At 46.0% G+C, this 23,445-nt stretch overlaps 6 protein-coding genes across 7 annotated transcripts; 4 read left to right on the top strand and 2 right to left on the bottom strand.

Annotated features, from left to right (window-relative positions):
• The first annotated feature begins 507 nt into the window (after nt 1-507).
• Nucleotides 508-4,993, top strand: LOC4349575 (double-stranded RNA-binding protein 7-like). 2 transcript variants are annotated; one of them, XR_010737257.1, is made up of 5 exons: nt 508-669; nt 1,005-1,264; nt 1,881-3,178; nt 3,441-3,654; nt 3,799-4,993. XR_010737257.1 is itself a non-coding variant. In NM_001423133.1 (4 exons), exons 1-4 carry the CDS (start codon nt 591-593, stop codon nt 4,665-4,667), a joined length of 1,422 nt encoding a protein of 473 aa, NP_001410062.1. In that variant the 5' UTR covers nt 509-590; the 3' UTR covers nt 4,668-4,986. The 2 variants fall into 2 exon arrangements, 1 of the variants encoding a protein (NP_001410062.1); NM_001423133.1 differs by lacking the exon at nt 1,881-3,178 and having other exon boundaries at nt 509-669; nt 3,799-4,986.
• A 140-nt stretch (nt 4,994-5,133) lies between these two features.
• Nucleotides 5,134-7,827, bottom strand: LOC4349574 (pentatricopeptide repeat-containing protein At3g09040, mitochondrial). Its single transcript, XM_015761997.3, has one exon. It carries the CDS (start codon nt 7,708-7,710, stop codon nt 5,326-5,328), a length of 2,385 nt encoding a protein of 794 aa, XP_015617483.1. The 5' UTR covers nt 7,711-7,827; the 3' UTR covers nt 5,134-5,325.
• A 449-nt stretch (nt 7,828-8,276) lies between these two features.
• On the top strand, nt 8,277-10,552 carry LOC4349573 (uncharacterized). Its single transcript, XM_015761998.3, has 2 exons — nt 8,277-8,437; nt 8,589-10,552. The coding sequence occupies exon 2, from the start codon at nt 8,627-8,629 to the stop codon at nt 10,286-10,288; it is 1,662 nt and encodes a 553-aa protein (XP_015617484.1). The 5' UTR covers nt 8,277-8,437; nt 8,589-8,626; the 3' UTR covers nt 10,289-10,552.
• Nucleotides 10,553-12,225: 1,673 nt separating this feature from the next.
• LOC4349572 (uncharacterized) lies at nt 12,226-13,874 on the top strand. Its single transcript, XM_015759704.2, has one exon. It carries the CDS (start codon nt 12,308-12,310, stop codon nt 13,781-13,783), a length of 1,476 nt encoding a protein of 491 aa, XP_015615190.1. The 5' UTR covers nt 12,226-12,307; the 3' UTR covers nt 13,784-13,874.
• A 357-nt stretch (nt 13,875-14,231) lies between these two features.
• LOC107277707 (putative pentatricopeptide repeat-containing protein At3g08820) lies at nt 14,232-16,615 on the top strand. The gene has a single exon (XM_026021548.2). It carries the CDS (start codon nt 14,261-14,263, stop codon nt 16,196-16,198), a length of 1,938 nt encoding a protein of 645 aa, XP_025877333.1. The 5' UTR covers nt 14,232-14,260; the 3' UTR covers nt 16,199-16,615.
• A 604-nt stretch (nt 16,616-17,219) lies between these two features.
• On the bottom strand, nt 17,220-23,330 carry LOC4349571 (probable staphylococcal-like nuclease CAN2). Its single transcript, NM_001423132.1, has 9 exons — nt 22,959-23,330; nt 22,287-22,342; nt 21,072-21,186; nt 20,765-20,875; nt 18,671-18,858; nt 18,176-18,232; nt 17,921-18,080; nt 17,753-17,821; nt 17,220-17,609 (listed from the first exon to the last, which is right to left on the bottom strand). Exons 1-9 carry the CDS (start codon nt 23,187-23,189, stop codon nt 17,490-17,492), a joined length of 1,107 nt encoding a protein of 368 aa, NP_001410061.1. The 5' UTR covers nt 23,190-23,330; the 3' UTR covers nt 17,220-17,489.
• Between the last annotated feature and the right edge of the window lie 115 nt (nt 23,331-23,445).

Genomic DNA, 23,445 nt, shown 5'->3' with positions numbered 1-23,445 from the left:
TTTTAGTATTTCTCATATTTATATTGATGTTAATGAATCTAAACATATATTCATTAACATCAATATGAATGTGAAAAATGTTAGAATGACTTACATTGTGAAACGGAGGAAGTAACTGATTAGCGTCGGGAGCATAGCACATTGGTCGAGTGAGTGAGTAATAAGGGTGTCTGTGTGTTTGAGATGTGTAATAAAGGATCGATCTTGTTGACGCTCGACTTGAGGAGCGAATGCAAATCATCAGATCATACTGGTGTACTATTTATGTTGAGGATGTTTTCCTGGCCACAATTTATACCACCACCATGTTTTGCACCCAAAAAAAAAATCAATTGCTAGGAGCGCTTAGAAGCAGAAAGCTACTGTTTTTTGTTTCTTTTCCTTTTTTTAATAAAAAAAATAAGTAGTCGTTCTGAGGCACTTACAAGTGGGCCCATCGCTGGGCCTCGAAGAATCGACCATCCACACGCACGCACTTATACAATTTGGTTTCCACCTTTTCTTGGCATCGCACCACGCACACAACCAAAACCCTTCTCTTCTCTCTCGACTCTCGACGACGCTGCGGCGGCGGTGGCGGCGAGGTGGGAATGGACATGCCGCCCACGCCCCTTCCGCCGGAGACCGCCAACACCTCGCCCGCTCCCAACGGCGCCACCGCCGGAATCAGTATGTTTCTCTCTCTCCCCCCTCCCTCTCAACACTCTTCTTTGGTCTCAACAAGAACCAAGGGAGGACTGTTCATTCCAACGAGCTAACCGCAGGTTTTGGTTCCTCTCCACTTTTTAAATGGAAATTGCTTTACTGGAGAGCATTCACCATCATACATGATGCATTGATGCGCCTGGGATGTAACTACTACTACATTTGTTGCCGAAACATTACTTGCATTATTATGTCATCTTGATAGAGAGCTGGTTGCTGGGACGAAATCTCAAAAATTGCTCTTCCCGGCATCGTGGTAATGCTATTTTCTGAGTTGTGGTATGCTTGATTTGGCCCAGGGGTTGAGAACTGCTACGTCTTCAAGAGCCGGCTGCAAGAGTATGCGCAGAAAGCCGGCCTCCAGACTCCAGAGTATCATACCTTCAAGGAGGGACCTTCCCATGAGCCTGTCTTCAAGTCCACAGTGGTGATTAATAACACCAGCTATGACTCCCTGCCCGGATTCTTCAACAGAAAGGCTGCAGAACAGTCTGCTGCTGAAGTTGCCCTCATGGAAATTGTCAAGTCCATACCAGCCAACGCAAACATCCCAGCTGTTGTAAGTCACTGTCTGCTCTACTTGTGTTTTTGTTTAACTCAACATGATGGAATACCTGGGGCCTGGGAGGACCTGCTGGTGTAGTACAAGATTAGTAAAAGTGTTGGGATAGTCTACTTATTTCTATACAGTGCCTGCTTTTGAATTCGCGCGAATCCGAAGAATGAGATAGCCACTCACCTGATAACTCCAGAACGAATCAGGGCTTTCATGTTTGGATAGAGTTAGGTCCTAGAGAGCAAGAAGAGAGGGTATTTGCATAGAAGAGATTGTGAAAGCTTTGCTGTCAGTCACCACGGTCTTATTATTATCTGCCGTCATGATCTGTCTGTATCTTTTCAGGCTCATAATTCTACTCAGGTATTATATGAATATAACAGGAAATTGGTTGTTAAAGAGCTTCTGAACTCACTCTTCCCCGGTTTGTGAACCATGAACAATGCAAACATCAAAGTACACATATTAAGTTTTGTGATCATTTCCGAGTCCAAGACCTAGATAATTTTGATGCTCTTTTGGTCGAGTCCCTAGGAATTAACGCCTGACTAAATTAGCATAGTGCTATAATCTCTTACCTGGATTCTATGTTCTTGACACACCTTAATATGTTTTCCAGCAAGAGACTGGCCTGTGCAACACAGGAAGTCAGCAACTGAACCTGAGGGAAATGCACCGAGAAGCTGACCACCACCACCGCCTTCTGGCAACCCTTGCACGCCACTGCCGTCTTGCTGCCGCTGCCACCTTCTTCTCCTCCACCCTCCGCACTGCTCGTGCCCTCAACTCCCTCCTCGCTGCTATCTGCTCTTCCCCAGCGTTCCTCCGCTTTGCCCCTAAAGTCCTCTTGCTCGCTGCCCCATCAGTCTCCCCTGATGCGACCACCTTCCACATCCTCATCTCCACACTCTGCCAGGCCCACCGCCCCGCTGCTGCCGCCGACCTCCTTTGCTGCATGCCCTCGCTTCTTCTTGACCCTGACCTGGCCAGTTGTCGTGCTGTCCTCTCCTCCCTGTGCCAGTACGCTTCCGCTCAGGATGCAGTAGCATTCTTGGACAAGATGTGCCATTGGGGCATTTCCCCAAGCAGATCTGACTACCACGCCGTCTTCGATGCGCTTCTGCAGGAGGGAAAGGTAGCGGAGGCATATGAGGTCATGAAGAATAAGATGGGCTCTAACAGGGTGGCACCTGCACTTGCATACTTCAAATTGACAATGCAAGCTTTCAGCGAGTGCTTGGAGTTCGATTCTGTGGAGGAGGTGTTTGATGAAATGCTCCTGAGAGGGCTGGTACCAGACGTGGATGTGTATAGTGTGTACATCAGCGCGCTATGTAGGAAAGGTGACCTTGCCGGAGCGCGGCAGATGATGACCTGCATGGAGCACGCCGGGTGCCCACCGGATGTAAGGACATTTGGTGTGGTAGTCGCCGGGTGCATGTCTGCCGGGGACATGGGCACAGTGAGGGAGTTGGTGCAGGAGGCAATAAGGCGTGGCCTGCAGTGGGATCCACCAGCATTGTCGGAGCTGATAGGCTTGCTGCAGGCAGGTGATGGTGCCACACAGTCACAGGAGTTACTGTTGGAGCCACTATTTGTGCACGATGCACCAGTGTTGGGGCAGCTGATTGGAGCATTGTGCAAGCAAGGGCTATTGGGACCTGCTGCTGTAGTAGATGATTATTAGAAAGCATTGTAATTGTCTTTTTGTTTCAAACTTTCAATACAGTTGTTGGTTTTGAATTCTCAGAAATCTGAAGAACGGCATAAGAATTATAAAAACAGAGACAGAAAAGGCAAACCATGGACTATAACTCCAGGAATACTCAGAGCTTTCGGCTTTGTAGATCACTAGATTGTCGGCTAAAGTTAGGACCCAGTGAGCAAGAAGGGAGGGTATTTGTATAGATCGGCCAGGTAGGAGATTGCAGAAAGTCTTTATTGTTGTCTTCTGTCATGATTTATTTGTATTTTCTCAAGCTTACAACTCTACTAGGTTATTCCCATGAATACAATAGGAAATTAGTCGTTTAATAGCTACTGAACTCGTACTGCCAGGATTTAGATAATTTGGATGTTCTTTAGTTCTTAGGAATCAGGCTGACTAAACTTAGCATAGTGTTATAATCTCTTTCCTGGATCACTGTGCATTTTTTTACACATATTAATATGTTTTCAGCAAGAGACTGGGCTGTGCAAGAATCTTCTTCAGGAGTATGCACAGAAGATGAATTATGCCATTCCATCTTATATTTGCACCAAATCAGCCTCAGGCTTAGCTCCTTTCATATGCACTGTAGAGATTGGTGGAATACAATATATTGGTGCTGCAGCCAGAACAAAGAAAGATGCAGAGATAAAAGCTGCTCGAACTGCTCTTCTGGCAATTCAAGGTATTGTTCTGTTCTTCTCTAAGGGTCTTATTTTTATTTTTTATATTATCCAGGCTATTCACTGTTAAAATTAACATTGCTATGTTCTTGTTTGTGTGTTATTATGGTGAACATTGGGTCATGCATGGGCATTGCTTGGTGCAGGTCAATCAGAGGGTTCTGCAAATGGTGCGACAAAATATATTGTAGTTCCTGGTAAAAGGGTAGGTAAGGAGGTAGAGAAAATGCCAATTGAAACCCCCAAACCACTTAAAATAAAGAAAGGTGGTTTCAAGAAGAAATGGAACAAGAGGAAATTCATGAAGAAGGATGGTCAAGCTGTTGTGGAAAAGGATGAAGCTAGAGTGGCTGGAGATGCTCACGATTCTGACGTCCTAATGCAGCCAACAGTAATAACACAGGAGGCATCTTGTGGCACTCTGTTCCTTCAACCTTGTGAGGAAGCTAAAAGAGTAGAAGCTGAGCCACCTAGAGATATTGAAATGGTACAACCTGATAAGGAGAACCAACACAGTGACGCTGCATTGGTGCAACCTGATGATGAAGCTAGAGTAGAACAGGAGCCATCCAGAGATATTTCAGTGGTGCCACCTAATGAGGAAGCTATAAGTGTTAAGCAGGAACCATCCATCGATGCTGCAATTCTGCAACCTAAAGAGGAAGCTTCAAGTGTAAAGCAGGAGCCATTCATCGATACTGCAATGCTGCAAGCTTGTAAGGAAGCTGGAAGTGTAGAACTTGGGCCAGCCAGAGATACTGTAATTTCTCAACTTAATGAGCAAGATAGGGGTGTAAAGCAGGAGCCAGCTGGTGACACTGCAGTGCCACAACCTGACGTGGACGCTAGGGTCGTAAAGGAGGAGTCACCAAGAACGGAACCTAATGGGGAAGCTACGAACATGAAGGAGACACCAAAGAACTCTGCAGTGTGTAATTCTCCAGAGACAAAGGAATTTGGAGATATTACAGCAATGGGTTCAGATCCTCCCGCAACTAATATGAGCGAAGAATAAGCTGTGGTTGTTGAATCAAAATGCAATAGCTTTAGTGTGTTCACCTGCAGAGGGCGAAGAATAAGCTGCGGTTGTTGAATCAAAATGCAATAGCCTTAGTGTGTTCACCTGCAGAGGTGTGAAACATGAATGGCTGGCTTTTCCAGTTTAAAAAGAGGCAGCTGGAATAGGAAGATGTATGTGGGCTGAGAATAGTTAGTTCATATTTGTCATTGTTAGCTAGGCATGTGTATGCCTGATGATATGAATGAAATGTATTACCTGCTGCTTTAGTGAGCACTACTTTGAAAAGAAGGGGAAAAAATGAATTCGAGGTTTCTGATCCCTGTTTCCTCTCGAACTGGTAATCTGATTGTTGGATGGTTCTTATTTGGAAATCAACATTTTCTTGTTAAGGATGCTAAGAATACATTAACTTCCTGTCTGGATATACTAGCATTGCCCACCAAATACCCAAACTACAGTATATCCAACATGTTTCCAGGATTTACTTGCTTTCTTCCAAACATTGTTACAAGAAAGAAGTATTCACGTTCAGTCTATGCTTCCTCCAACATCTAACATGGACACATGGAAGTATTCACATTTTTTTTAGCAATTCCGTTCAGCAATCAGTAGTTACTGTTAGCCAATCTAAAATATATATAGAACATTCCTACTACATCTCAATCCTGCTGTACCCTTGCAACTTCTGAACGTGATTCTGAACCATCCTCCTCCTGGTCTCCTCTGCAGACTGCCACTCTCCATCGTCAGCATACACGTTTGACAGCGAAATATAAGCGCCATCGCTGCTCGGCGCCATTCTCAGGATCTGCTCTGCCGCAAGCACGCCAAGTTGCTTGTTCCCATGTATCCGGCAACCGATCACCAGCGACCTCCAAACTGCAGGCCATGGTTGGAACGGCATTGCATCGATCACACCCTTCGCCTCGTCGAGTAGCCCCTTTCTTGCCAGGAGATCAACCAGGCAGGCGTAGTTGGCTCTTGCTGGATGCATGCCATACGCAGACAGCATGGTGCTGAACACAAGCTTCCCCTGCTCGACTAGCCCCAAATGGCTGCAGGCTGACAGAATGGCAACGAATGTGGCTGGTGTTGGACTCAATTTAGCCTTTGTCATCTCTTCGTAGAGGTTGAGAGCTTCGTGGATCAAACCATGGTTGGCATAAGCTGTCAGCATGGTGTTGTACAGGATGGCATCGTCGGTTCCTGATGAAACAACGGTGAAAGCGCTCTCTGCAGAGGTAATCTCACCACATTTCGCGTAGGCATCAACAACAGCGCTAGCTACGCAGAAGTGCTTGGAATGACCTGTCTTGAGAACAAGCGAATGGATGCATCTGCAGTGCCTGATCAATGCAGCATTTGCACAGGCATTTAGGACGGTTGCCAGGATGAACTCATCAGGCTTGTTGGTGGAGTCACCTCTAAACAAGTTGAAAAGGAAAATGACCTCATCGTTCAGGCCATGCTTCAGGAATGCTGAGATAACGACTCCCCATGACACCAGCTCCATCTTGCCAGCGTCCTCGATGATTTTTAGTGAAATCTGAACTGACCCAAACGCTGCTACATTTGCCTTGATCAGTGAAGTGGACACGAACTGACAGGAGGCAAAACCTTGTTTCAGAATAGTTGCGTGGATTTGCTCATGATCCCTTGCACCTTGAGCTTCCTGGAAGGCAGACAGAACAGCTGAGTAGGTGAACTCATCAGGTCTTTCTCCAAAGCAAACCAAACTGCGGAAGAGCTTCATTGTTTCTTCAGAGTGACTGAAGAGACCATAACCTGCAATCATCTCGTTCCATGTCACAATGTTTGTGGATGTGAGACTACAGAAGAAGCCATATGCACGGTTGAGCAATCCACATCTGGATAGCATGTTGATTACTGCATTTGCTACAAGAACATTGTCAGTATAGCCATGACGGTAGGCAAGGGCAACGATCTGAAGGCCCAATGATTCATTCTCTTTAGCACCACTCAGCCTCAACAAGACAGAGAAAGTAACCTCATTAGGTTTACATCCGATTCGTGACATGTCAATCAAGCAGCCAAAAACTGCCTTGTCGTCTTCATCATGCGCAAAACCTGAAATCATGGTATTCCAAGACACGGTGTCTTTTTGTCTAATCTTGCGAAAGACAGAAGCAGCAGTTTCCTTCTGTCTGGCTCTGAAATACATATCAACAAGGGAATTCATGACCGAGGTATTGGACTCGAGCATGCTGTGGATGACAAGACAGTGAAGCTGTCGCCCAAGATCCCACTGCGCACTGATTGAACAAGCCTTAACAGCAGAAATATAGGTGTACCGGTCAGGTGCAAGCCCAGAATGATGCATCAGGAGCACCGTACGAATGGCATGATGCCCAAAACCATTCAAAACATATCCTTCGAGCATGGCATTCCAGCACGTCAAATCTTTGTTCCTGATATGTGCGAATGCACGCTGTGCAGCAGCAATGCGGCCATGCTTTGCGTACATGAGCAGCAGAGAGCTCCCCACAAAAGGATTGCTATCCAGGCCAGCTCTGACGGCAACACCGTGGAGCGAAAGGGCGATGAGGAGCTTATTGGAGGAATGGGCCACCATGGAGTGGCAGGCAGTGAGCATGGTTGCGAGCGAGAACTCGTTGGGGCAGAAGCCGCTCCTGATCATGGAAACGAAGAAACGAAAGCCCAGGTGGGGCGCGCCATTGCCCGTTGAGGCAGAGACCATGGCTGTCCAGGAGACGAGGTTCCTTTGCGGCATTTCGTCGAACACCTTGAGTGCTGAGTCGAGAAGGCCCCGCCTAGCGTAGTAGATGAGGAGGTGATTCATGTTGAAGGTGTGAGCGAGCGTGCCCAGCTTAAGGGAGTGCGCGTGGAGGTGTGAAGAGGAGGAGGAGGAGGAGGCCATGGAGGCGATGGCGAAGGGATCCCTGGAGATGGAGGTGGAGGAGGTGCAGTAATGCAGCAGGTGGAGAGGAGAATGCGATTGGAGGAGGTGGCGGCGGTGAGTCCAAGGAAACATGCCGCCGTCGCTGCTCGATCTCATGAGTCCAAGGAAGTTGTTTGTGTGATCTCTCTCTCTCAGTTGTTCCTTGAGAGAAATTTCGTTTCTTTTAATTTTCTGTGTGGGGTAACTGTAATACTAACGCAACTGCACGGGAACGGAATTGCAGGGAGCAAGATGGGCCTATTTACCTTTGTTGAATGAGTCCGTGAGATTATGGGACCATCAACTGTTGTCCGTCCCTCTCCCAGCACCTCCAGCTCCAGTCACTTCACTGATTCAAGTACCACCCTACTCCAGTTAATGCCTGTAGACTATACATCTTAAATTAAATATAATGTTTTTTTTTTGGCATATCCCATCTGGCTGGAGAAGAAAAGGAAGGCCTTGTCTGTATTTTCCTCATGAATCACACATGCAGCAACAGGGTCCAGAATGGCAGGCAGCTCAACGCCTTTCTTCCTAATATAGGACTTGTCCACTTCACTTGGAACTTGGAAGAAGATGTCTCTGTTGCCTTCCTAATTACTGCAACATATAAGCAGCGCCACCCAAGTCTGACCTGAACTGACTTGACCGTCTCAAGTCAACCCACGATGACACCGGACTGCAAAAACTCTACAAGCTCCAAAATTTTGGGAGAGCCATTGCTTTGCTTGCTTGTACAAGAACCCCTCTTTTCAACTGAAAAACAAATTATATTCAGTTGTGGATCCAATAAGAGTGGATCAAACAGAAAGTTGCAAGTTGCAGCCTTGTCTCCTTTCTGGTAAGACTTAGCTCTCCAAACTCTCTCCTCCCCTTCTTCCTTGCTGCTTTTCGACAAAATCCCCTCTTTTCTTTTCCCATGTCCAGATTCTTGTGTCCATTGTAGATTTTTCCTGAAATTTCATCTGTTTTCTTTTTCTCCTGAAATGCAGGTGGACGAGAAGGGGGCTTTGCGAATTGCAATTTTGCAATGCTTCTTGCTTGTGATTGTGACGACGATGCACAAACCGCAGAGAATGGCAACGCCCCGATGCTCAGCAACTACCGCGCCCAGCCTGCGCCACCGCTCGCCGAGCCCCTCCTCCTCGACAAGCCACAGCGCGCGCACTGGCTCAGGCAGCTCAAACCGTGGCGCCGCAATGCCGCCGACGACCACCTCTCCGCCGGAATCGCCATCAACTGGAGCTCTGTGCGTTCGGCGACCAAGGACTGGATCACCAACCCCATGAACATCGCCATGCTCCTCTGGCTTCTCTGCGTCGCCGTCTCCGGCGCCATGCTCGTCCTGCTCCTCCTCGGCCTGCTCGACGGGGCGTTCCCCACGCCGGCGGCGAGGAACCACTGGATCGAGATCAATAACCAGGTTCTCAACGCGCTCTTCACGCTCATGAGCCTCTACCAGCACCCCGTCCTCTGCCACCACCTCTTCCTGCTCTGCCGCTGGCGCCCCGCCGACGCCGCCGACCTCCGCGCCGCCTACTTCAAGGACGGCGCCGGCCCGCGCCACGGCGAGCGCGCCCACATGGCCGTCGTGGTCGCGCTGCTCCACCTCACCGTCGCCTGCCAGTACGTGCTCTGCGGCCTGTACTGGGGGTACACCAAGAAGACGCGGCCGGAGCTCGTGGAGAATGGGTTCTTCGTGCTCGGCGTCGTCGCGCCGGTCGTCGCCGTCGTGTACACCGTGTGCAGCCCGCTCGGAAAAGACAACTACGGCGAGCTCGCGTGCCCCAACGCCTTCGACTCGGTGAGCCAACACAAATGCACGGGACACGCCGTGGTCGAGCCGGAGTGGGCCGGCGGCATGTTCGACTGCGGCGGCGACGCGACGGCGTGGTGGCTCTCCCTGTCGTGCACCTTCTGCGCCTTCGGGTGGAACATGGAGCGGCTCGGATTCGGCAGCATGTTCGTGCACACCGCCACGTTCGTGCTTCTGTGCTTCGCGCCGCTGTGGGTGATGGGCGTGTCGGCGCTCCACATCCACGACGTGGTCATCGGCGACATGGTCGGCGGCGCCGGGGCCCTGCTCTGCGTGTGCGGCCTGCTCTACGGCGGCTACTGGAGGATCCAGATGAGAGAACGCTTCGGGCTTCCGGCGAGCACGGCGTGCTGCGGCTCGCCGTCGGTGACGGACTACGCCCGGTGGCTCTTCTGCTGGCCGTGTGCGCTGGCGCAGGAGGTGCGCACGGAGAGCCTCTACCACATCGATTGCGAGACGTTCTACAAGAAGCTTCCTGTTGTCGATGACGTTGAAGACGAGAAGAGGCTACCGTTGCTGGCGTCACACCATGTCCAATTCCATGAACCACCGGACACGATGATCATGGCAGCATCAGAGGGATCAAATGATCATGTGGTGATTGTTCATGAGGAGATGGTTCCACCGGCTGTACAGGTTGTGGTGGAGCAAGTCGTCGTTGAAGGTGATAAATCTGAAGAAGAATGCAGTGCAGTTCATGATGAGAAGATCATGGGTTCGCCTCTTCCGGAATCGGTGGTGATTGTGGATGATGATGAGATACCGGCCAGTTTGTCGGATGGAAGCTGGACGGTGGAGAAGGTGAAGAGACTGATAAATGTTGTCACTTTGGTTTCTTTGCTCATTCTTCTCTACACCAGGGGATTCATTCGTTAGTGAGGCACAGAAAATGCATACAAAAGGCTACAGATTCAATAGCTACTTAGCTAGATGACTGAATTCTCTCATCTTTCTCCATTTCTTTTTGTTGGTTGTGATCGAGAGGAAGTTCATTCTTTGGAGTTTGGGTGTACATAGGCATACTGCTGGCATAAAGATGCCACAGGATTTTGAAGGGATTGTATATTTGTAATCCGTTCCCAGCTGCAATTGCACCTTGGAAATAGTGAATCTCTAATGCAATTATATCTCATTATTTCAGTTTGCCCAGTGTGGCTTGTGTTTCAGGAAACTCACTTGGGGTGGTTCTACAAAGATATTGTAGTTTCAGTTAGAACTTAGAATCCTTCTAAAACCTTCAGTATAGCTTCTGAAGTTTCAGAAGGAACTGAATTGTACAATTGTTAGCAATCGTAGTTTGGAAATCTTAGAAGGTTTGTTTCAGTTTTGTCCATTGTTGCGTAAGTTATTATGTGTGATAACATGATCAACTATCATATGATGAACCAATTGTTCCTCTAATGTTGTAGAGCGCCAACTGTGAATAGGGAAACGTCGTTATTGGCCATCTGTAAACTGAAAGTATTTATAATTGCAGCATGCTTGAGACTGTACACCTGCCTGACTATATGGACTTGAAATAACTTGAAAGAGACCTGTCTAAAAAAATAACTTGAAAGAGACTTTTGGCTGCTTTGCAGCCATAACCTGAAAAAGAAGCTCAGTATCAAAAATAAATCAAGCCAATTTTAAGAAGTAAAAGTTTTTTTAGACTGGTCAAAGGGGGGAGAGATTCCCCACCTGAATTTCATTAATCTTAGGGAGTAGCGGTACAGAACTAGAGCAGTGGAAGTAAAAGTTTATGAAATCCAGCTTTGGCCTATAACTTAGCGGATCAAAATAGGGATGAAAATGTTGAACAGAGCACGCCGACAGGTGATCTGTTCAGCTGTTCTGTTTTGTTGTGCTGAACTTATTTAAGGCAACAAAAGATGACTTATTCCCGATCAAGGTTGTGCTTCAGTTATAGGGCCAACAAAACAAGCAATAGAAAGTCATGGCAAGCCAACATTGATTCCTGAACATGAGTGAGCGTGTATAGAAGACAATGGACGCCCATACATATTCTTGGAAGTCTTCTGGAGTAATACTAGTCATTTTAGAAGATACAGTATGTACTATGGGTGTGTTCGCCCAACCATGCCTCCCGACACGAAAAACAAAACACACGATTATAGTGAGATTAATTAAGTATTAGCCAAAAAAAACTTAAAAATAGATTAATATGATTTTTTAAGTAATTTTCATATAAAAAACTTTTTGTAAAATATGCACCGTTTAGCAGTTTGAAAAACGTGTGCGTAGAAAACGCGGGAAGTGGGTTGGGAAAGATGGGATAAGACCACAGCCTATATGTTCTAGTAGTCTGTACTATGTAGTCGTTTTGTTACATAGAGCTACTACTACCAACTCCACCCCAAAATAAGTGCAGCCTTGAATATTCGTGTCCAACGTTTGATATTCGTTTTATTTTAAAAATTTATAATTTTCTTTTTTAAAAAATAGTCACACATAAAATAATGTTCATATCTTATCATATGATAATAACAAAAATACTAATCACAATTTTTTAAGACGAGCAGTTAAATATTGAATATAAATAGTGTAAAACCGTGCTTTATTTTAGGACGGGGAGTAATATACAGTCACGCTTAACTGTTTTGACCGATCCAGCTCGGTCAATCCAATCCGGCTGGTAATTAAACAACACGAGCGCAGTAATTGAACTAGCAGCAAACTGTGGCTGACGCTGACCTGCTCGCTCTGCCAAATTTGACAATGTTGCCTTTCTTTCGTCAACTATTTGCATTGCATGCATATATATTTGTTGATCAGTTCCATGGTTTTGATTTCGAGCTTGCTCCTGCTACGTACTCGATCTGCTGCAGCTAGCTACTACTACCAGATTTTCTGCAACTCCTTCACTCCACAAGAAAAAACTACAAATCGATCAACATGGAACCACAAGAACAGCATCAAGAACCAGTGAACGATGGGCTGCAGAAGCAGGAGCAGCACAAGAAGCACAAGGAGAAGAAGAAGGAGAGGCTCCTCGACTTCCTCCGGGCAGCGCCGTCCAAGGCGCCATGGTTCTCCTTCTCCGGCGCCGCCTTCCTCACCCGCCTCGCCTCCCTCCGCACCACAAACAATCCTGCTGCTTCCCGCCGCTTGCCGGCGTTCGTCCGCTCCGTCGACTGGCGCGCCCTCCGCGCCAAGTGCCTCGCGTGGGCCAAGCACCCAATGAACGCGGCTCTGCTCATCTGGCTCGCCTTCGTCGCCGGCGGCGTCGCCTTCGTCTTCCTCCTCATGACCGGCGCGCTCAACTCCGCCGTGCCCGCCGCCTCGCGCCGCCGCCGATGGACCGAGGTGGCCAACCAGATGCTCAACGCGCTCTTCACCATCATGTGCGTCTACCAGCATCCCAAGCTCTGCCACCACCTCGCGCTACTCCTCCGATGGCGCGCCGCCGACGTCGCCGAGCTCCGTGCCCTCTACTGCAAGAACGGCGCCGCCGGCCTGCGCCGCGAGCGCCTCCACGTGGCCGCCGTCGTGCTGCTGTTCCACGCCACGTGCTTCGCGCAGTACGGCTACTGCGCGCTCTTCTGGTTCTTCGGAAGAGACAACCGCCCGGACTTGGCCGTCAACCTCTGCATGGCGCTCGGCCTCGGCTTCCCCATCGTCGCCGCCTTGTACATGGTGTACGGCCCGCTCGGCCGGAAGATCGTGCTGATCCCGGCGTCCACCGACGACGAGGAGAACTTGAACTCGCAGGTCGACGAGGCGAACGCGATCGCGGTGACGGCGCAGTGTGACAGCAACAGAAACAGGGCGGTGGTCGCGAAGCCGGAGTGGGCCGGCGGGCTGTTCGACGTCGGCGACGACCCGACGGTGGCGGCGCTGTCGCTGTCGTGCACGTTCTGCGTGTTCGGGTGGAACATGGAGCGCCTGGGGCTCGGCAACATGTACGTGCACGTCTTCACGTTCGCGCTGCTGTGCGCGGCGCCGGTGCTGGTGTTCGCGGTGGCGGCGCTCAACGTCCACGACGACACGCTGCGGTTCGTCGTGGGCGCCGCGGGCGCCTTGCTGTCCGTGCTGGGCCTCACGTACGGCGGGTTCTGGCGCGCGCAGATGCGGAGGCGCTTCGGGCTGCCAGCGCACCGCTGGTCCATGTGCGGCGGGCGGGCCACGGCGGCGGACTACGGCAAGTGGCTGTGCTGCGCGCCGTGCGCGCTGGCGCAGGAGGTGAGGACGGCCAACCTGTACGACGTGGAGGAGGACGTGCTGTACGCCAAAGGTGGCGAGGAGGAGGAGGAGGAGGAGGCGGCAATGGCGCCTTTGGAGAGAGAAGGCTGCATCGTCGCCGTTGATGCGCCGCCGCTACCGATGAGAGTCGAAGAGAAGGACTATGTCGTGTTAGACATGGGTCAATGAAATTTCGTTCCAAGATCAAAATAGGCAACATGTAAAAATTCCGATCTGCTCTTTTTTTTTCTTCATTATTTGAAGAGATATTCCAATATTTGACTAAATTTGTTCATTCGTTGACTGCTTGGCTTTGGCGCTTTATTTAGACCCGGTTTATATACCATTTTAGAAATTTTCACCCTGTCATATCAAACGTTTGAACAACTGCATAAATGATTAAATATAGGTTAAAAACAACTAATTGCACAAATTGCAACTAATTTACAGGATGAATCTTTTAAACCTAATTATTACATGATTTGACAATGGAGTGCTATAGTAAGCATTCGCTAATAACAGATTAATTATGCTTAATAAATCATCGTGCGGTTTACTGACAGATTTTATAATTAGTTTTTTTATCAATGCTACGACACTCTATATAATAGGCGATGAAACAAGAAAATTTTTTTTTACACCCTATATCCAAACACCCCCTTATTTATGTCTGGCGATGCCATCAGGCGGCTACTCCTCGCCGGCGTCGCCCCTAGCAACCGCCTCCCGCCGCTCACCGTCAAGCTCCTCCACGCCCGCCTCCTCCGCCTCGACCTCCTCGCTGGCCTCTCCTCGCTCCTCCTCCGCGCCCTCACCTCCTCCGCCCTTCACCTCCACGCGCTCCGCGTCCACTGCCTCCTCCCCAACCCCTCCCACCTCACCATCCCCATCGCCCTCAAGTCGGCCTCCCGCCTTCCGCACCCTCTCCGCGCGGGCGAGCAGCTCCACGCGCGCTCCCTCAAGCTTCCCTCCCACACCAACCCCCACGTCCTCACCTCCCTCCTCAGCCTATACGCAAAATGCGGCCTCCTACATCGAGCCCAGAGGGTGTTCGACGAAATGCCACACCCCAGCACCGTCCCCTGGACCGCTCTCATCACTGCCTACATGGATGCTGGGGACCTCAGGGAAGCCGTCCATGTCGCAAGGAATGCTTTTGCGAATGGTATGCGACCGGACAGCTTCACGGCCGTGCGTGTCCTGACTGCGTGTGCTCGGATTGCGGATTTGGCAACTGGGGAGACTGTTTGGAGGGCTGCCGAGCAGGAGGGCGTTGCACAGAGCGTGTTCGTGGCCACTGCGGCGGTAGATTTGTATGTCAAGTGTGGGGAGATGGCAAAGGCAAGGGAGGTGTTTGACAAGATGCGGCACAAGGATGCAGTGGCCTGGGGCGCCATGGTTGGGGGATATGCTTCCAACGGCCACCCACGAGAGGCTCTGGACCTTTTCCTTGCAATGCAGGCAGAGGGAATGAAGCCAGATTGCTATGCAGTAGCTGGGGCGCTATCAGCCTGCACAAGGTTGGGTGCATTGGATCTGGGACGGCAGGCAATCAGGATGGTGGACTGGGATGAGTTTCTTGACAATCCAGTCCTAGGGACTGCATTGATTGATATGTACGCCAAGTGTGGGAGCACGGTCGAGGCATGGGTGGTGTTCCAGCAAATGAGGAAGAAGGACATTATTGTTTGGAATGCCATGATCTTGGGGCTTGGCATGACTGGCCATGAAAAGATTGCATTTGCCCTTGTTGGTCAGATGGAGAAGTCTGGCGTGAAATTGAATGACAATACTTTCATTGGCTTGCTCTGCAGCTGTACACACACTGGCCTCATTCAAGATGGGCGACGGTATTTCCATAACATGACTAAGTTATACCACATCAGCCCTAGGATTGAGCATTACGGTTGTATGGTCGATCTGCTCAGTCGCGCTGGGTTGTTGCAGGAGGCTCATCAACTTGTTGATGACATGCCAATGCCAGCAAATGCTGTTATATTGGGTGCACTTCTTGGTGGCTGCAAGATTCACCGAAACACGGAGCTTGCTGAACATGTTTTGAAGCAGCTCATTCTACTGGAGCCCTGGAATTCTGGGAACTATGTAATGCTCTCCAACATATACTCTAACAGAGGCAGATGGGAGGATGCAGCGAAGCTTAGATTGGACATGAAAGCAAAAGGGGTCGAGAAGGTTCCTGCATGCAGCTGGGTTGAGTTTGAAGGTAAGGTCCATGAATTCCGTGTCGGAGACAAGTCGCATCCTCTTTCAGATCAGATTTACAAAAAGCTCGACGAATTAGGATTGGAAATGAAAACCATGGGTTATGAACCAACAACAGAAGTGGTGATGTTTGATGTTGAAGATGAAGAGAAGGAGCACACACTAGTGCATCATAGTGAGAAACTAGCAATTGCATTTAACCTTCTCATCACTGGACCAGGGGAGACCATTAGGGTCACCAAGAACCTCAGAGTTTGCAGTGACTGTCACACTGCAATTAAACTCGTATCGAGGATAACTCATCGGGAGATCATTGTCCGAGATAACAATCGATTTCATTGTTTTAGAGATGGTTCTTGCTCCTGCAATGACTATTGGTAGAACCGTAGAACTAGAAAGTAGACAACAATTTGTTGAGAGCTGTGATTGGTGGATAGAAGAGTATAAAGCAGATGATGATGGAAGAGTATAAACCAGATGATATTGTGTTTGGAGGCGCTTCTATGCTTCACTTCTTGTGAAATGCACAACTTTTAAAGCACAAATAAAGGATGGATTGCAGTTGCAGTTAAATATCCCTTCAAGTGCTTCATGATTTGTGCAATTATTTAAACAGAAAGGAATATATATATATATATATCTCTTCAAGTGATTGGTTCACTTCCAACCAAGACACACACATGTAGAATAAGCTATTTCTTCCCCGTCAGACAATCTGCACCAGTAATTGTCTGATCCTTCTGATGCTTCTTTTGGATGTTGTACTTATTTTCATTCATTCTCTTTGTTCTACTGCTATATATATGTTTTCGACTTCTCAACAGTGGTAATTATTGTGAAAGCTTTCTCTGGAAATATGTTACTATCTCTAAACAAGTAGCAATTAAATAAAGTTGCATAGGCTATATATATAAGAAGCTAATTAACAAAGAAAAAAGAATCTTTGTGGCTAGTCTAACATGGCCCCCGGCAGATTTGACCAAATGCACACTGACCATAACGGTAGTGCAATCAAATATACCTATGTTTTGGATGACCTGCCCATGTGATTTTGCCTTCAAGCCACGGAGCATACGGACTGGCTCCTCCGCTTCTGAGGCGTCACTCCGCTTAACCTTCAAGTCTAGCACCAAGATGAAGATGCCACGCTTGACAATGGCAATCACAAACCTCCTGTTAAGCTGGCACGGCTTGGCAATGGCAACACACTCAATTGATCGACAAGCCGCCCTCCATTGATCGAATCCCTCCTTCGGCTTTCAATCTTGTTTCTTTGGTCCTGGCCTTTTATCTGACGATCGAGCGGGGCTGTCTGAATAAGTTACGGTTTTGGCTTCAAATAACAACCGTAGCTAGCTAGCTAGCTCAATATTGCATATACAGCTTACTTCTCAACTTTGCTTTGCAGCGGAGAATCGGCCTTGTTGATCTTGTTTCTGAACAAAGCTCACTTGCATTGACCACATTTCACCTCTACATTCTCAGGTTACTTCACACGGCACAGCTGACTCCTGGTCCTGGATATATAATCTCTTTTGTACAACACAAACCATACATACATTTTGGCTTTTGGTTCCTGACACATTCATTGTCAGCAAGCTACTCAACAGCAACGTTACCCAACTAGACATATATGCACATTTGTGGCCAAATGAGAGCTGGAGACTCAACTTCAGTACACCTGGATGGCGTCCTGTCTTGCGTTGCGTTGGTCTCTTCTCCAATCCCATGGTTTCTCAGGATTCCCTGACGCCCAAAGCCCTCGGTTTGCAGCTCTTGCCTCTCTCTCCCACTACATAATCAGGGAGTAAGTGAACAACTCTTTATTACCCAGAAGTAACAACATATGTAAGCATGACTCGACAAAGTTTATGTAAAAAAAAAAGGTGTCAGAGCAAAACAAGTAACAACACACAATATAGTTGAATCTCTTACTCTTGCAAACTCTGGGCGTTTATCATAAGTCTTGAAGTGCCATGCGTGGCCATTCTTCAACATTTGCTCCTGAAGGACTCAAAGAGAGCACATAATTTCTCTCATAAGAATTGAAGCAGTAAAATCATGATACATGTGGAGGTACTGATGAAATAGGTTATGTTTCACCTGAATGAACAAATTATTGCAATAGATATCACCAACGTAGCGCCCAAACTGGTCCAGATCATATACATAAATTTTGACGCTCTTCCCACCAATTAGTTTCACCAACGCAGTCCGTGATTCCTTCCCGTAGGGCATCTTAAGCTCCGGTGCATCAATTCCCCTTTAATATAGAAATTATAAAAGATCATGCACTTCACCCCTCCCAGTAGTACATCAAATTTTTATTCGATCTAGAGGTGCAACGTAGATACCTACCTCATTCTTATTCTGTATTTCCTTGCGAGGACCTCGTCATCTGAACAAGATATTATCCTGCTCATCAAAATTCATAGTAAGCCATGTTTTCCTGTGATCTCCAAGCAAAGCTAGCACATATATGTGATTAAACCAAATCGAACTGATGTAATTATTGTCCACATTTAATCATGAATAGCTGCTATAAAAATCTTCACTGTTTTGTTCCGAAAATGCATAAATGCATGTGTCAACTGTGTGGGGACAATAAGAGCATCTATATACATATCAAGGATTGTGTGTTAACTGTAATTATTAGAAGAAAATCAATTTAATTTTTAAGCTCTGTTATTTTCCTGTGCCTACTATATTAGGCATCCTGCATTGTTCCATGAAAAGACAATATTCAGAAAATTAGGACCATAACTCTTGTATGGAAAATTAGAAGATTCGTCATTCAGATATGCAATCTTGTGCTATTAACTGATAAGGATCAAAACAGATCAGTTTCCATACTTGTATCCAGCTTCATCAAGGCTGCTTAGAAGAGCATCAGCACTCTGGTAATCCCTACATTTGCGTGCTTGAGTTCTTGCTATCACCAACTCATGCACTTCCAATGGCACATTTGCAGATTCCCTCGGATCCGTTGTGGGAACATATGCAGTAAATCCATCACCATCTCCAATGCACTTGTCATAAACCTATAATATCAGTGATATGTGAGAGTTAGCATTTGTCAATAATTCTGTAAATCATTGTTCAATGTGTGATGTCGGATTCTTGGTGATAAACCTATCTATCTATCTATCTATCTATTATATACTAAAAGTCCATTAAACTTTCTAAAATCACTTTCAAGCTGCCATGTGGCATCCTAAAAACGCTCTCAAGCTGCCACGTGATGCGAGGAGAGAAGATGAGGACCCACAGAAAAAAACAAAATCATCTCCCACAACCTCCGCATGTATGCATGCATGTGGCTGCTTTCCTTCCATGCTTAGCGGCAGGATTACCAAGTAATCATGGTATTACATTAATGAGGTTTTTCTCTGTTATTTGGATCGGTGTGTAGGAGCCCATGTTGGGCTTTAGTCCGTTCAGCTGGCTAGGCCTTTGTGCCACCTATATATGCCATGTTCCTTGTATTAGGAGATTGGCTTTTAGTTTTCCTTTGTATTGTGCCGCCGCCGCCGCCTAGGTCAGGAAGGAGATGGTGATTCCATCTGCCTGACGTTTTGCCACCATTGTTGCTGCGTTGGTTTGGACGAGCATGATCGGGAATTAATTTCCTGGGCGTGTTCTGATTTCTGCCGAAGTCTTCTTGCTCTGATTGTGTGTCATTCTTGCTGCACGGGTGGAGTTTATCTACAGATTTGGTTAGTTTATTCATTGTAAACCTAATCATCTATCTGTTTAAATTTGATCTAATGGAGCTATTCAGCTTAGTTTATCTGGAGTTATCGATCTTATGTGTCTGACCCTATATACTTTGCTGGACGAGATCTCTATCATCTTAATACTGCTGCTGCTCTTGAGTTATTAAAATGGAGATTACAGTATATATATTATCGCTGCAGACATACAAAGCATTTTGAAAGATTGGGACAAAACCAGGAACCGTAGCCGTTTCCTTATCACATTCCCTTTTTGCCCTGTTTTTTTAGTTAGATTCAGTAGTTTAAAGATATTTAATGCTCTTTTCACAAAATTTCTAATAAACTGATGGTTCTAGACAGTTAGATCTATCTAACAAATAAAATACTAAAATATTCTCCATGCATGGCTACAATAAGTACATATGCGCCTTCTTTCCCCTGTTTTTTTTTATAGTTCAAATCAAATTTTTACATGTCCCTGAATTCATACTCACATTGATGTCTCATATACATATTGATCTCGGAGGAAGTAAAACACACTATGTCTACTGTTATAATATTTTTGGCTCAATTTTGGAGGCAAGATTTTAGAAAGGACGCATTTATCCCATAGCGAGTTGTACACTCAACATAGTTCTGTTTACATCCCAATTTTAAGAGATCAAAATCATTTCGAGAACGATTGATAGAACATGGGCCTCTAATATTCCAAAAGAAATAGAAAGGACAACTGGAATTCAAACGAAATTTGGGCTAAATTTAAACAAATTTTGTTGAATCCAAAGCCCGATATAAATTGCACAAAACATTTGAACTTTTTTGCATGAAGTTCAATAACTATTCTTAAGAAAATGAATTTCATAAAGTTTAGAACCCAAAACGAAGATTTGATATGTATTAAAAAGAGCATATAGTTTAGATGACAGTTTATAGGGGCCAACTCCATTGTTGCAACATAATACTTTCATATAATTCAAGATTTCATGGTTGTAAGTAATTTTAGTTTAGAATTTTTGTGTTGCAAGGATAATTAGCATTTAAAATAGTCACAAACAAAATATTGACAAAAAAACAGGTTGAGAATAGAATCAGGAACAGTCACGCATATACAAATATTATATTCACATGTATAGAGTAATATTTCAAGCAACATTAAATTAGATGCCCGCGCATAAGCGCGGGCTTCCTTTCTAGTTATTCAGAATAGTTGTAATAGTTGATCACACCGTACCGGCAAAGTGTTTAGCACAAACTGCACGCCCTCTGGTAGCAAGGATGGTTGGTAGTTTGACGATGCTGTGGGGAGTGATGGGATCGGAAGGTTGTAAAATTCAAGAATACCCTGAGAGGAAACATAGTTTCTAGACGAGGTGAGTAGAGTATCTATAGCCAATTTAAGCAATAGAAATAACACAAATTGCAGTGAATTGCTTTGATTGATAATTTCAGTTTGTAAAAAACGATCCTTGATCATGAATTGTTCTGTGGTCACTCGGGTTGAACTATTCAGTATTTCAAAATAGGAAAAACAAAGTTACCTCCAAATCAGCTCTCTGGATCATATTAAGGGCTCTTGCAATTAGCTGAGCAGCATTTGCTGGTGTTTTTGGTGGAGGTGTTGTATTCTTATACGCCTCCAACAGTTTCTGGTACCTATTATTATTCCAACTAAGATATCAGATCAAACATTCCTTTGAAGTTTGTTCAGTGGAAGTTGTATTAATATCATATATACTAGCTGCTAGTTGCAAGATTTGCCAAATACATTTGCTTTGTGACAAACTGGTTCGTTACTGACAGTATAACATACCATTGGAACAAGAACCATATTAAACATACCTTTACGCTACTTGAAATTCTATCCTACTAAAATATGTAAAAGAATTCAAGACCGAAGCTTGTACGTCAACATGGCTGATTTCGAATTTAGCCTGAGTCTTCTGGAGAATGTACCAGAAATGTAGCCAAGAACACAATTTATCTTAATCAATTTCAACTTCCATGTGAATATGTAACTATACATTTCGTTTGGTAAGATTTTTTTTTTAGTCCCAAACTCCAACCGTTGCGTACTCTTATCCTACTCTCTGTTTTAACCATTGCCAGAAGGTTTTAGTTTGCTAAAGGCATGTAGCCTAGTGGTTGCAGTGACCTGAGTAGCACCCCAAGGTCCTGAGTTTAAATCTTCATATGAGTGAATTTCAAATTAGATTGTTTGTGGGGATAACTTCCCAATTTAAATGGCTGCATATATCCGGTTGAATGTAGAGGCCATGTAAAAAATACCCTTCCCTAAAAAAAAGAGAAGGTTTTAGTTTATCAACACCTGAAGTAGCCTGGACAAATAGACCATACTAGTGGTGCATCAACTTTTGCTTGTATGTTTCAATATTTTTTTTTATCAAGGGCATGACACCCCCATTTCCATTACTAGAAATGAACAGAATCTTGTATGTTTCAATGTCGTTCTTTTTTATATTTTTCACCTTCTCAAATAAGGATTTGTCTACATATGAACCAAGTATGGAACATCCTATCCTAGGATAGCAAATCAAAATCATTTAACCGCACAGTCATAAAATCATTTAGAAAAAAGCCCAACTTAAGCTAGTACAACAGTAACCAATCATTTATTTATTTAAAAAATTAACCTACAAAGCAAAGCAATTTTGATATCAGTAGGTACACCAAACGTACAAAATCTAAAAAAAAAAAAAATCAACTCTACAAAGACTTTTAGAGCTGATCCTTACCATTTAACTTGTGCTTTCCTGGATGATACAACGTGCTGACTGAGGCCATCAGGAACCTGATAATATGGACAAATAATACTTATTTTATACATGTAAACTGGGAATAAAGAAGTAATTGAACTTGGCATGATGCGCCATTAGAATATGAACATATTTGCAAGTGCTAACAGAAATGGTAGTATCGCAATGCAGCATATTTTTTCAGTCCAGATAAAAGATATTCATCAGTATTCCAAAAGAAACAGAGGGGAAAAAAAGACGAAAGTGTGCTTATAATCAGGTTGGTTTACAATACACTAAACCCCTTACAAAAATGACTGAATGAATCACATATAACAAGATAAATCCAATAAAAAGGAATATTGTAAGTATTGGCTTCGGTAACAAGAGATTGGTTTCAATTGCAGAGGGGTTCAAAGCTGAGAAAAGTTACATATGTGATGCAATTAACACCTACTCCAAAGTCCAAACCCAACCTTTTGTCATAGAACCAACCAAAGAAACCTTGTATTGTAATTGGATAACCTCTAATTAGGATGTAAATGCATGCTGAATTGCTGATAGATTAATGTCAGACCTACAGTAACCTCTTCTAGTTAGTACAGTTGCAAGCTGAATGAAAGAGGAAAGCGGGAGTAAGGGCATGTAGCTAGGAGCATGTGTAGAAGTTACCATGGATGTGGATTCGAAGTTGAGGAGATCGTGCGCCAGGGCGGCGACGCCGACGGTGGACGGCGTGACGCCATGGGGGCCGAGATGCTGCTGCTGGAGTGGAGCTGGGGGGGCTGCAGGTTGACCATGGTAGTGAGGAGGCTGGTAGTGTGGCCTGGAGGTTGGCTTGTAGTAGGGATAGTGATCACCGCCATCGTCGTCTCCCTTGAAGCACCGGAGGATGTTCCCCATGGATGCTTTCTTCTTGCTCTACCTCTATCGTATCAGCACTCCACTCTTCCCCGGGAGTTGCAGGCCTGCAGCTATGGCCTATGGCTGCTGCTTGACTTGCCTACTTGAGTCTGTGACAGAGGAGCTTGGGAACTCTACTCTACTCGGACTCGGGGAAATTTCGGAGTGAAGAAAAGCAAAGAGAAAGGAGGTGACTTGTGGGTCCCACCAGCCTGCTACAAGTGGGAAGGAAAGGAGGAGACTACACTAGTACACT

Source organism: Oryza sativa, chromosome 11 (genome assembly GCF_034140825.1).
Source record: "Oryza sativa Japonica Group chromosome 11, ASM3414082v1".
Classification (NCBI taxonomy): domain Eukaryota; kingdom Viridiplantae; phylum Streptophyta; class Magnoliopsida; order Poales; family Poaceae; genus Oryza; species Oryza sativa.
The sequence above is the reverse complement of the archived record's forward strand: the minus strand, read 5'-3'. Positions and strand labels throughout refer to the sequence as shown.